The sequence below is a fragment of the Prunus dulcis genome, chromosome 5, assembly GCF_902201215.1.
Source record: "Prunus dulcis chromosome 5, ALMONDv2, whole genome shotgun sequence".
In the NCBI taxonomy this organism is placed as follows: domain Eukaryota; kingdom Viridiplantae; phylum Streptophyta; class Magnoliopsida; order Rosales; family Rosaceae; genus Prunus; species Prunus dulcis.
In genome coordinates this window covers 17,008,671-17,021,717 of record NC_047654.1, presented here as the reverse complement: position 1 = coordinate 17,021,717, position 13,047 = coordinate 17,008,671, and the positions used below count along the sequence as shown (strand labels likewise).

The 13,047-nt window shown below is 36.6% G+C and overlaps 2 protein-coding genes across 6 annotated transcripts; both read left to right on the top strand.

Moving 5' to 3' along the window:
* Positions 1-4,483: 4,483 nt before the first annotated feature.
* On the top strand, positions 4,484-7,766 carry LOC117627012. Of its 4 annotated transcripts, XR_004585702.1 has the most exons (7): positions 4,484-4,696; positions 4,843-5,291; positions 5,412-5,759; positions 5,882-6,256; positions 6,466-6,686; positions 6,793-7,125; positions 7,260-7,766. XR_004585702.1 is itself a non-coding variant. In XM_034358881.1 (6 exons), the coding sequence occupies exons 1-6, from the start codon at positions 4,551-4,553 to the stop codon at positions 7,036-7,038; spliced, it is 1,776 nt and encodes a 591-aa protein (XP_034214772.1). In that variant the 5' UTR covers positions 4,484-4,550; the 3' UTR covers positions 7,039-7,766. The 4 variants fall into 4 exon arrangements, 3 of the variants coding, with proteins under 3 accessions (XP_034214772.1, XP_034214771.1, XP_034214770.1); XM_034358881.1 differs by having other exon boundaries at positions 6,475-6,686; positions 6,793-7,766; XM_034358880.1 differs by having other exon boundaries at positions 6,472-6,686; positions 6,793-7,766.
* A 1,416-nt stretch (positions 7,767-9,182) lies between these two features.
* LOC117627011 lies at positions 9,183-11,340 on the top strand. 2 transcript variants are annotated; one of them, XM_034358877.1, is made up of 4 exons: positions 9,183-9,517; positions 9,783-9,964; positions 10,093-10,156; positions 10,424-11,340. In XM_034358877.1, exons 2-4 carry the CDS (start codon positions 9,819-9,821, stop codon positions 10,703-10,705), a joined length of 492 nt encoding a protein of 163 aa, XP_034214768.1. In that variant the 5' UTR covers positions 9,183-9,517; positions 9,783-9,818; the 3' UTR covers positions 10,706-11,340. The 2 variants fall into 2 exon arrangements, with proteins under 2 accessions (XP_034214768.1, XP_034214769.1); XM_034358878.1 differs by having other exon boundaries at positions 9,407-9,517; positions 9,746-9,964; positions 10,424-11,233.
* The last annotated feature ends 1,707 nt before the right edge of the window (positions 11,341-13,047 follow it).

Genomic DNA, 13,047 nt, shown 5'->3' with positions numbered 1-13,047 from the left:
TTGTGTAGAGCTCAAATCTTCAAGAAGAAGCAGCAATAGCCATTAGCCAGTAGTCTTTTTATATTTTGATAATTACAGCTAACACTTTGACAAAGATGGTGATTGCAAAGTACAAATTTTCTTAATTATTTTAAATTACCAAAACACCACTACTGTATATACATTTATATGAACAAGTAAGAGGGGGTATATGTATATTTCTTCTGATAGTCGTCTGTAAGATTATGAGATTTTTTATTATTACCAAAAAAACCCACATAGACCTGTGGTGTGGCATTGACTAGGAATTAGTCAATCAAAGTGGATATGAAGATTGTGTACATGTCTTTTTAAAATCAAATTTTGTTCAAGAGATGAGTGGCAATTATTTGGGCACGAGGGTTGCCTTTGTTAATGTCTTAGCAGATTTCATTTCATATGTAGATATATATATATATATATATATATATTATTACTTGTTTTGTATAATTCTATGATCCAGTCCAACCACCTTCACCCATTTCTACCCACCGAAACCATTTCAATAATTATTTGGCTACGCTACTACTAGAATACTAAACTATCCCAATACATGGGGAACCTACATTCCACAGTAACCATCCTTTTCATTTATATTGAAATATGTCACACTAATGATATCATCTCTCTTGTGACTGTGGATATTCTTTTTAAATGGGATAATACTAGGCTTACCACATTTTTATACCACATTGTGTACCACCTCTATAGCCTACCAATATAATGGGGCCCACATCTATTAGAGAGGTGGTACACAATGTGGTATGAAAAATGTAGTGAGCCTAGTATTTTCCTTTTAAATGTAGTTCTTTAGGACTTGTTTGGGAGTGATTTTGGATAGGTTAGAATCATTTTTTAGGCGAAGCATCTTCTCCGTACTTCTCTGCCTGTGCTTTTCCATAAAATCACTTAAAATCACCTAAATCACTCCCAGACAAACCCTTAATCTACCAAATTAATAAAATTATAATTTGGTAATTATTGATAGCACCAAATAAAATTTATATACAAATTTTGCAGCCTCTTCGTTTTGTCTCCCTCCCCTCCCATTGGCTATGTTTCCAAATGTACATAAACATTATAATCTGATCAAATATATAAAAGAGATATATAGTATAGTAGTGAAGATTGCTTGATATGGTGCAGTGCAGTATTTTAATATATTAAGGTGGCATGTTGGAATTGCACATGAATCATGATATGATAGTTTTGTCTCTGTGACAAAGAATATTTCATAATTGACAGTTGAAAGATCTTTCATTTTCTGGGCTGTGGGCTGTGGCCTGTAGCCTGTGGGCTGTAGCTTGTAGGTGGATTATTTATGTACTTTTTGTTAGTTAAATTATGATTAATGGTGGCAAAAGTTTACATGAGAGTGGTTAAAATGGTCACCAACCCACACGACTGTATCTTGCTTGGGTAAGCGTTTTTGTTGGATCTTTTCTTCCTCACTCACCACCCTCCTTTTGTATTCCAAGCTTCACATCAATTTCAATCCTAACTCCCAACTTTTCATGTACATATCTTTCCTGCATCTTTGCCGGTGCTTCTAGAAACAACAAATATTCATCCACATGTTTTTGGGTTGAAAACTTACACCATGTTCATTATACAACTATTTTTTTACATTACCCACGTTTGATTATTTAACAGAAAGGACGATGTGACTTTTGGTTTGAAAACTTGCAACTCCATTCATACGTTCCATAAGAGTTGGCTTGTTTTTTCCAACTTTTTTTTTTAATACAAATGATATTGGGAAAAGGGGATTCGAACACAGGACTTCATATAGGAATGAGGAATGGGAAAAGCCATGAATCGGAGAATTTACCAAGAATTGGGAAAACTATGAATCGAGGAAGTTTGATAGGGGAATCAGGGTATTGGAATTAGATCAACTACTCCCCCTAGTTGATCCCATTCCCGATTTTGAGGATATTTGATTACGGATTTTAAAGTGGAACCACATAATTTTTTTTATTCCTCATATGTTAGTAAAAGAGTTAGGAATTGGAATCATTCCAATACTCATTCTTGATAATTAATCATGTCATTAGTTGAGAAGGTCATTGTCATTCTCTCTAAGTTTGAGACCTTCATTAAAATAATTATAAAAAAAATAATGTTATAAAATAGACAGAGTATAAGAGCAAGTCCAGCAGCAAGAGCTGCACTCGGACTGGGGGGGTTTGGGAAAAAAATGGGTTTCCAGCAGTGTGAGGCAGCCCGGGCAAGAGGTGGGGGCCACGAGACTGGGCAGGCCCAAAGGCGATTTCGGCCCAAGCAAGGGCCCGAGGGCGGTGACGTCATGGCTGACGCCAGGCTGGCGTCAGCCCTCCAGCGTTCGAATTTTTTTTACCGTTGGCGCGTGCATTGCACGCGCCAACGTTAAAAAAAATTTCAAACTACGCGCTACAGTAGCCGCCAACAACTACTTTCCTCGTGGCAGCCTATTGGCTCTCCGATTCTTTTTTTTTTCTTCAATCCAACGGCAGCCAATTTTTCTGCAATAAAAAATTGAAAAAAAATCAAATTTTTTTTTAAAAAAAAACACAAAAGTTACTGAATTTTTTTTGGTATAAATACCAACCAATACTCTTCATTTTTAACACCAAATCCTCTTACATTTTTTTCTCCTTCTACTATTATTCACTTTCTCCTCAATATTTTTTTCACTTTCAAGTTGTATCTGAAATTTGACATTTTGAATTTATCTGAAATTTGAAACCGAAAATCTTATCTGATATGAATAGTATTGACACGTAGGAACCCAAAAATCTTATCTGAAAATATTATCCAAATTAATTGTTTAAGTAAAAAAAGTTGTGAAAAAAACAAAAAAATGAATAGTATTTGCCATGGCAAGCCTAAACTGCTGGAAACACACTTTGCTGGAGGGGGCTAGGGCAGCCACTATTCACGTGAATAGTAGCTGCCCTAGGACTCCTCTTACCATGGCAAGAGACTAACTGGTGGAAATGCTCTAAAAGTACCACTGAATATTTGAGGTGAGATTATATTTGCTCTTAATGTATTATACTGATAGAATTTTCTTTCTCGAATAAAACCTTTTAACTCTTTAATTGCTCTCTCACTTTTTCTCTTCTAGAGCAGGTTACAATAACAGAGCAGTTAATGCTTTGCGGGAGAATTGGAGGTGAAAACATTCCACCCACCAAAAACATTATTTCACTTACATCAATCTATTATTGCATGCACAAAAAGTCTTCCTTGCTACATCCACACACGTGTTTCACAACAAATAAAAAGATTTTCACATAATGATGCAATTGGGCTTTCCAATGACTTATATAGAGGAGAGTGTTTAGTGTTGGGGTACCAAGAATTGGGTTTTCGGGCTTGTGTGCAATCCAGAAATGGGAAGTTTTGGGCTTTGTGTCAACTAACATATCCGATATGATGTGTGGGTCTTTGTCAAGCAAAGATACTTAGTGCGATGATTAGATTAATACAAATAGTTTAGTACTTAATCTGATGATTTGATTCGTGCCTGCTTGAGTAATCAACCGCTGAGTGGATCAACAACTACAAGTTTGCAGAAATCTTAGAGGCAAAGTTAAATACAAGAAACAACTAAGAAGATTTCCAAAACAGAAGCTCCAATTGACAACACCCCCATTCTTACCTTTATAAAAGGCTCTTTATTCCATTAGGACGTAGGAGGCAAAGAATACTTTAAACTGCCCACAATCCACATTTACACAAATTATATACGATTTTAACTTCTTTTTATTGGGAAATAATATCTTAATACTTCTTTTAAAAAGTTGCATGCATACATGTCTACCAATGCGTGGGGCTTGGTTTTGGTCTCTTCTTTTTATTTTTTATTTTATTTTTGTTTACATTTGTTTATTTGGACTGGATATAGCATAGGCCCCTTTCTTGTAGAATAGGATTTTCTACTTTGATTCAAAGCTAAAAAAGAAAAATGTTTATATTTTAAATAAATACAAGCTACAATACAAGGTTGATGTGCTTTTAATACAAAGCTATCGCATTATAAACAATTCCCCTTATTTGTTTCACACAATGTAAGCACATGCAAAATGAATTGAACCCTTCATTCAGAGAAGAACTTACATGTATGATGTAACGGTAATATCCCCGATATAGATAAGTTTCTCTCATTCATAAGAGGGTTGGGTTGACCCTCTACCAAAGACTAGATTTTCAGAAAACAATTCAATAAAAACAAAAAAAATGTAAGGGTGTGTATTCAATTGATAGATTGTGAAATCAATGTACAATGGGAAACTATACTATACGGTGTATGTATAGAGCATAAAATTAATCAGTAATAAGGTAAAGTTGGCACTTGCTACATTGCAGGACACATGGGGCATTTCTTGGAAAACAAATGAACCATTTTGACCAACAAGAAGGAAGAGATTTTACGAAAGCAACCAAAGCACACGCTTTAACTTTTTTGAAGGGGCACCACTCCACTTTGCTATGTGCTTTGTGAGGGAGAGGAGCTGATAGAAACTCATTTTGGAGAGAAAAAAAAAATGCCATGTTCAACAGAGGAAGCACTTGCTAGGCTTTTCTACAATGTCTCATCCTCCTTGCACCTCCTCCTGCTCTTCCTCTATGTCTCCTCCTTTGTTCTTGCCAAATTCTTCTACTTTGTTGGCAGCAACCCAATTTTCCCAAGGTCTTAACAAATTAACCTTGCATGGCATGCTGCTACACATCAATACCTCTCTTGCTCACTTTTTGTTTGCTTATTTAGTTATTTCCTTTGACATATTAATTACTTAAATCTTCACCCTTTGTATGCATTAATTTGTTATATTGCAGAAACCAGAATGGATACGAAAACTATCTGTTTTCGGAAGAAGAAGAAGAAGAAGAGGAAGAGGAATTAGAAGCAGAAAGGCAGTTTCATGTTCATGGTCATCAGAGCTGCACAGAAAATGATCATGATCTGGTGGCTGACATCATTCTTGGCGGTGAATCACTGATGTTTTTGCCGAACAGCAACCTTCAGAGCCAGCATCAAACAAGTTCTTCTGAAGATCAATTCATTAGCGCCCGTGAGAGCTTAATAATTGAAGACCAAGAAGATGAATCTTTGCATGGCTCACCACAAGTTACCGAATCTGAATATTATGATCATGATGCGGAGGAAATCCCAGTGAAAGAGACCGTTTTGGTTCGCAATTCTCTCCAAAATGATCAAGTGTGGTCCACCGCTCCGATAACTATAGACCTACGCAAAAGTGACATGCGGAGCAATGCCAAAAATGGTGACGAACATATCAAGCATCTACGTTTGTTACACTAGCTATAGCTAGTCACATGTTGTACTTGTAATCTTATTTGTACATGTACTCTGCAGCCTGAAATTGCTTATGCTATTGACGCAGGTAAATGTGGGAAACAGAACACTGAAAAAAACAAGGCAGATCAGACACATTTGCCTGGTGATGAAAATTGTCTAGTGTTTAGGCCACACCAATTGGAGACCAACAAGTTCCAAGTTCAAGAAAATAAAGAGGATGAGATTTTTGGCGACTCAACTGTTGGATCAACTTCTAAAAGCTCTTCTGAATGGAGAAGCTCAATTAATTGCAGGGACTCTGCAACAGAAGATCCATTTTCTTCGTCGTCCCGGAGAAGCTGCCCCAAGTGGGAGTCTTACACAGTTTTTCAAAAGTACGATGAAGAAATGATGTTCTTAGACAGAATTAGTGCCCAAAAGCTCCATGAAACAGGTCATTTTGTTTCTATAGCTATATTTTTTTCTTCTTCTTTTTTTAAAGTGGTTGTATTTTTATTTTGGGAGATTGAAGCTAATTAATCTGATAATCATAAATGCAATATTTTCATTTTCCAGAATCACTCAGGTCTATTCAAGTTTGTCCAAGATCAATTTCGGAGAGGATAGTTCATAAAATCGCCATGGTAACAAAAAGGCCATTGGACGTACGTCACAACCCTTATCATGAACTGGAGGCTGCTTATGTTGCTCAAATTTGCTTAACATGGGAAGCACTTAATTGGAACTACAAGAATTTCGAACAAAAAAGAGCGTCACACGGAGATTTTGATCCCGGCTGTCCTGGCCAATTAGCGCAGCAGTTTCAGCAATTCCAAGTTCTTCTGCAGAGATACATAGAGAATGAACCTTATGAGCAGGGCAGGAGACCAGAGATTTATGCTAGGATGAGGCTTTTGGCACCAAAGTTACTGCAAGTGCCAGAATATCGAGGTAGTCCTGCAGCCAGATTGTACTTTAAACTTCTTTTCATACCCTTTTTCTTTTACAATAATTTGAATGTATGCGCGTCATAGTTAAATTAAAGTTGTAATAGTTACATCATCACGATTCACGAGTAACAAAGAAATGCAAAAGGTCTAGAGATCAAATCAATCAAAGATAAATAAATAATTAATGCCTTGCTTTTTTTATGTTTTAAGCTTCAGAAGATGATGGTAATCAAAAGGATGAAGGTTTTGGCTCAAGAATCTCGTCAGCTGCGTTTTTAATGATAATGGAAGATGGAATCCGAACGTTCATGAATTTTCTCAAGGCTGATAAGGAGAAACCCTGCCAGAAATTAGCATCCATGTTTAAAAGGAAACGAAAAGGTTCAGTTGATCCAACTCTTCTCCATCTGACGAAGAAAATTAATCAAAAAGTAAGTGACTATATTATATTAATCACATCTGCTTAATTATATGTAATGTTATCAACTTATCATATTGGTTCTCGACTTTTTTATTGTTCCATTGGATGATGAGCAGAAGAAGATGAAAGTGAAAGATCTTCGGCGTTCTCACAAATGCTTGAGAAAAAGAAAGTTGAAGGTGGAGGAAGAGATGGAGATACTGATGGGTCTAATTGACCTAAAACTAGTTTCAAGGGTTTTGAGAATGACAGAGTTAAGTGAAGAACAATTGCATTGGTGTGAAGCGAAGATGAGCAAAGTGAGAATAATGGATGGGATATATCACAGAGATTCCTCACCACTTTTCTTCCCTGCGCAATGACCCACAGCTTGCTTTGATGACTAGATCATGACATGAATGTGCACCAGGAGGAGGACTGCACAAACATGAATATCCTCCTAGCTATAGGTACCCTTTTGTATATTAATACATATTATTATTATTATTATTATTATTATTATTATTATTATGTTTATATAATATGATGGAGGGATCCTACAAATAAAAGTAACCACATGGGATTTTGGAGATTTGGAATCCAGGAAGGAGAGAATGTTTAGAGAGAGAGAGAGAGAGGGGATATTGGTTGAAGGTGAAAGATGAGGGGAAGAAAGCAAGGAACATGAAGAGATATAGACAAGAATAACTTTAGCTTTACTAGCTTTTTAAATTAGAGTTTATCTACAAGGCTGGGATTTGATCTGAATCAAAAGGAGAGAAGACTGACGAGGAAGAAGGTGTGCAAAAGGGCAAGGCTGCTGCTACACATGCAATGCAGATGCAGTGGAATAAAAAAAGGGCACATGGTACACTCAAGGGATATATATATCTATCAAAATATATGGTAGGCTCATATCATATGGACCCACTTACATGGGAAATGAAAAAAGAAATAAAATTTAGTCCAATAAATCAGCCGTTTTAGTTTAAAGATGTGTACCTGAAGCTACAATGAGATTTCTTGACCTTTTTTTAAAGTTCCATGGCCTTGTTGTAGTTGGGCACATCATCATGTATGGAAAGGAAATGAAGCATTATCATTTGCACTATGGATTGAAGTAGCTTGATTTCATTTCACATTAGATACTATAACCCCTTGTTTCATTCAAATGACGCAGTTTTTTTGTTTTTTATTTTGACAATGACGATATTTTAAACAACTCTAATATAAAAAAAGGATGATCGAATTCGAATAAAGGGGCATGCAAACATCTGCTAATGTTTTTAATATGGCCTAATAGGCCCGTTAAACTATTGTCTCATAACCCACGGCCTAACAGGCCTTATATTTAGTATATTGGGCAAATCCTTCAGCCCAACCAAGACATTGGAGCTTTATTCACAATGTACGGGCCTGCATGATCATGTAGCATATCTATGTGTATGTATATAAAAATGTGTGCATTAATATTATGCATATATGATATGATATGGTATGAGCTCAGCAATTGAAAGGATTGGTGGTAGGTACGCAGTGGACCACTGCCTTCAAATTTAATAGAAGCCAACTTAAGCTTACCAACTGAACAGCTGATGGGCAGTGGCCATGTGAAGAAATCGAACGCAAAAGGAAAGCAAATTGGGTTGTGGTTCCCACTTCCATTCCTCTGTTTGCATATCATCTCTCTTTCTGTCCTTTCCACTTTGGATTGGAATCATGGAGCCTCCCTCCCTTCATTCTTACCCCTTTCCTCTTATGCATATCATAAACATTTTTATGCATAATAAACGTGAGTTAAATCAGTTGATTAAGTTGATACTAAAATGATAAGGTCAGCTAGTCGAGTTAAGTCAATTGATTGAGTTTATACTCAAACGATAAGGTCAGCTGGTCAAGCCTCATTGCAAACGTGATATCTATATCAACATCACCTTATCACATAAATAAAAATATGCATTAGGGGGGATGTATTCAATTTTAGGTTTTAAAAGAATATAAAGAAGTTTAAAAGTTCAGGTGTATTCAATCATGATTTTATAAAAGTCTATACAATTCTGGGTGTATTCAATTCATATTTTTTAAACTCCATTCAAATTTAGCTATATTCAATCACGACTTTAAAAGACTTCGTAAAAATTTAAGTGTATTCAAAAACTCATTGATTTTAAAGAAAATACAAAATAAGATAGATTTTGTTTAAATATAGACTAATTTTAGACCATGAAAAATCTAAGTTTTGGATGAGAGATATGACTTTCCTCGATCATAATCTTGCTTTTTGTTTAGAGAAAAGCTTTGTCAAAATGGGCCTTTTTCTTTAATCAGGAAAGAAAATAAACGGTTCAATTGTGCAGCATCATACATGCTCAATGGTGATTGGTCAACTGTGCAGTGAACTACTATAAATATAATATATGAGAAAATGAGATATTTCCCTTTGTAGGCTTGTGGTAAAACAGGAATTATTTATTTATTGATTGGATTCTTACCGAGGATGCAAAGAACAGAGGCTGGAGGGCCGGATCTCAATTTAATTAAAGAGCAAGCATACGTGTATCGTGAGGACCAAATCGGTCTCATCCATCCACCAATCTCGATGTCAAAATGACCCCACAAACAAAGGGCTATCATCACACATATGATACTGTCTACAATCGGATAAACCATGCACCCGCACACAGCTTAACATAACTCGTTCTCTGTCCCCTGTTTCTGTGAATCATAAATACTCGGCCCACCCAACCCCCTTATCTCTCTCTCCTTCTCAGACGCCCAAAAAATATTCTGTTTACAGACCTTTTTCTTCCCTCAATCTTTTTCTCCTCCTCCTCTCGGAGGAGCCTCCTGTGGCAGCTCAAGGTTGTTTGTTTCTTCCTCTTCTTTATAAGTGTCCTATATATAAGCCAGAGGCTTGTTTATTCATAGATCTGCAAAGTTCTAAGGAAAAACTGAGGATTACCTCATATGCCTTCTGGGTTTGTTTGGTTTTCAGGAAATTTTGAACCTTTGTTACATGGAAGAACAGAAAAACATAAATTGTTTAAAAATTATAGTTTGATCCCAAAGTTGTCTTTTTTTTTTTGTTAGAGTTAATTTTGATGAAAGAAAATCTGGGTGTGCGTAGGCGTTGGTGGTGAGATCTCGAAAAAAAGAGACAAAGATGAACAGGTGCGCTTACGAGCAGAACGCCATGGCAGGTTGTGAGGGGATGAAGATGGTGGATTCAGTTGTGTGCCCAAAGCCACGTCGTTTGAACATCATAAATCCTTCCCTTAACGACTCCATCAGACCCTTCAGATATTTCAAGTATATACCTTTTTCTCACACTCCTCTGTTTTGTTTTGTTTTTTATAATCACGTTGTTTAGATTTTAATTTATTAGAGTCAAAGGTTGTTCTTTCGGGCTCATGGTTTTCGCTCTTACTTTCTCACAGCCAATCGGAAATCGGAGATTCTCAAGCAGGGTCTGATGAACTTCTGGATTTTCTTCTCACCAAGGTTCCTCTCTCTCATCATGGAACGTTTATTTTGAGCTAATTTTCATTTATTAATTTCTAGTATCGGGCAGTCTTTTTTTTTCCGACTTATATTTGGTTGTGATTTGTCAACAATCAATTGATTTGAAGTTTGTTTTTTCTACCTTGAACTCATAATTTTTTTAATTTTGTTTCATGTTTTAGCTCAAACTTCCGAATTTGAATTCAAATCCAGGAATAGAAAAACTAATGTTTTCCCAATTTTTCTTTGGTTAATTCATGAGTACAGGGAAATTGTGAAGAGAGATCCAGTAACCAACTGGCTTCATCGCCACCATTTTTCTGTGGGTCTCCACCAAGCAGGGCATCAAACCCTGTAATCCAAGATGAGCAATTTGGCAACAGCAGCAAGATGGCTCCATTTTTTCCAGCACCGCCGTCTTCATTGTCTGCGCGCAACGGAGGATGTGTTCGGATGAAATCAGGGGACAAGCCTGTTGCTGTGCGCATTGAAGGGTTTGATTGTCTTAGCAGGGACCGCAGAAACTGCAGCATCTCTGCTGTAGCTTAGGCAGTTATAGGCTCACACAAGAATGAAGAACCCTCTCTCTCATTATGGAAAAAAGCAGAGTTTTGTGAGAGAGGGTGCTTTGGGATCATCATCGAGAGGAGGAGGAAGCAAAGGTTTTTTGGGGTCTTTTGAGTTGAGTGTGTAATTTTTGTATATACAAGTCAAGTCCAATCTAATGTTATTTCTTCAGAGTTTTTTTGTGTAAACTCAAAGATATGTATATGTAAATTAAGGTGATGGGAGATGTTCCATTTTGAGGAATAAAAGGTCTTAAGAATGAGAGAGAGTGTTGGGGAAAGGGGCCAAGTCTTTTCTCCCTCTCTCTTTCTGGGTAGAGCTGTTTTGGTTTCTTTCATAGAAGTGGTCAGCCATTATCTGTTGGGAGATGGTTGGTATGTGACTTTTGGTTGGGAGATTTCATTTCGTGGGACAAGCTTGTAATCTCCTGCTAAAGACTTGTTTGGGTTCTCATAATCCTCCGCTTGTAATTGTATTTTGGAGGAAGTGAGTATTGGATCTTGTTTGGAATTTGTTGTATTATTTGTTTCTGGGTTTTTTGTTGTGTTTTCTTGTGTACAGAAGGGGCAAATCAAAGTTGATGGGCCCATGAATAAAAATAAATAAATCATTGAGTAGGGGTGGCCTTGTGACCAGATTTAAAGCTAAGCTAAATTGCTATTTGAGTATTGAATAGAAATTTCCAAGTAGTTGTGGAGATGAAAGGGAGAGGGAGGGAGGGGGATGGGGGGAAAGGATGAAGAAGGTGGGTGGAAGATAGGACGACAAGTGTGGGGTAATGGGTTTCTGTCTTTGGAAGCATCGTATAACATGTGGTCGTGGATTTGGCCTCTTTCTTTGTTTGTTATGTTTGGCCTTACTTCCTGAGTATTGACGTGGAGGATTGCTATTAGGCCTTTCAATTTTCGAATGGGCAAAGGGCTGATAAAGTGACTGACTATTCAAATGCCCTAAATTATGGTGTCACTTTTGTTTTTTTCTTTTATTTATAATGTGTGTATGAGAAATTCTCCTTTTGTAACTCGGGTCGAAGTTATTTGTGTTGGACTGAATTCATATTTTTCCCAACTACATGAATAATCCACCCAATCCGCCCATAGTTGAAGGGTCAAGCAGCTAGGAAGGTGTGGGCTATAGTAGAGACTAAGGCTGTTCTTTTTTTGCCTCTTTTTTTTTTACTTAATTCAATTTGGGGCAATTGTATAGGTTTTACCAAAGGGAGGATATGGATCCTTTATGAGAGGCCCAATTTGGTGATATTTTAATTTAAATGACAGTCCTTGGGGAAAACAGAGCACCTCCATCTTTCGAGACCAAAGCAACACACAAAACCCGCTTCATACTTCACTTTCTATCCCAATTTCTCGGAAACCAAACGGAATAGTTTAAAAGCAAAGCATAACATACATACATACTTTCTAATATGTAACTACGAATACATTTCTCTGACCGTGTGTTTGTCTCGATTTTGAAATAATAATCAATAAATACATTGGAACGTGAAGATTTCAGAAAATGAAAAGTGAAAGTTTTTGAAAAAAAACAAGGGAACTTACAGTGACGTTCCGTGGCGATGGAGATGGATCGCGCCGATCAGCCATAGCTTGATCCACGCAGAGAGGGAAAGTTCAGAGTGTAGGAATCGAAGTAAAACCCAAATCCAGAGCATGGCTTTTTCACTTCTTATTTCAATTTTTTATTTTTGGGTTTCTTGAGCGCTAATTGTATTTGAACAATATAGCCGCATGGCTATACAATTTAAATATTCGAATATATTTATAAAAACGTATAGCCGAAGGCTATACTGTTTAAATATTAAAATATATCAAAAGGTGTAGCCGCGCGGCTACCTTTTAAATGTTAAAATATATTTTGACAGGTACAGCCGCGCGGCTATACTATTTAAATATTCGGATATATTTCACCAGTATAGCCGCACGGCTATACTATTTAAATTTGAAATATATTTCAACAGTATAGCCGCACGGCTCTACTATTTAAATATTCGAATATATTTAGAAAGTATAGCCACTAGGCTAATGTATTTAAAAAGTATAGCCGCTTGGTTATACTATTTAAATATTCGAATATATTTAAAAAGTATAGTCGCTCGGCTATATATATATATTTTGGACGAGCTTTCCTGGCAGTGGATGAGCTCCCCATCGATGCGGAAAAACTAATGTGAGCTGATTTGAGAAGTTTGTTGGAACCATAACTCAAGTCAATAACTACAGACATTCTATGAACCTGAGAACCAGAAAAATCCAACCAAAATCCAGCACTCCAACTAACTACTCTAAGTGTATCCCATTTATAAACCA

Bases quoted from the DNA above. Each gene is read 5' to 3' on its own strand.
- LOC117627012 (XM_034358879.1), top strand. From the start codon at position 4,551: ATGCCATGTTCAACAGAGGAAGCACTTGCTAGGCTTTTCTACAATGTC. The intron at 5,760-5,881 runs GTCATTTTGTTT...TTCATTTTCCAG, and splicing joins CCAAAAGCTCCATGAAACAG to AATCACTCAGGTCTATTCAA. The intron at 6,687-6,792 runs GTAAGTGACTAT...GATGATGAGCAG, and splicing joins CGAAGAAAATTAATCAAAAA to AAGAAGATGAAAGTGAAAGA.
- LOC117627011 (XM_034358877.1), top strand. From the start codon at position 9,819: ATGAACAGGTGCGCTTACGAGCAGAACGCCATGGCAGGTTGTGAGGGG. The intron at 9,965-10,092 runs GTATATACCTTT...ACTTTCTCACAG, and splicing joins AGACCCTTCAGATATTTCAA to CCAATCGGAAATCGGAGATT. The intron at 10,157-10,423 runs GTTCCTCTCTCT...TCATGAGTACAG, and splicing joins TGGATTTTCTTCTCACCAAG to GGAAATTGTGAAGAGAGATC.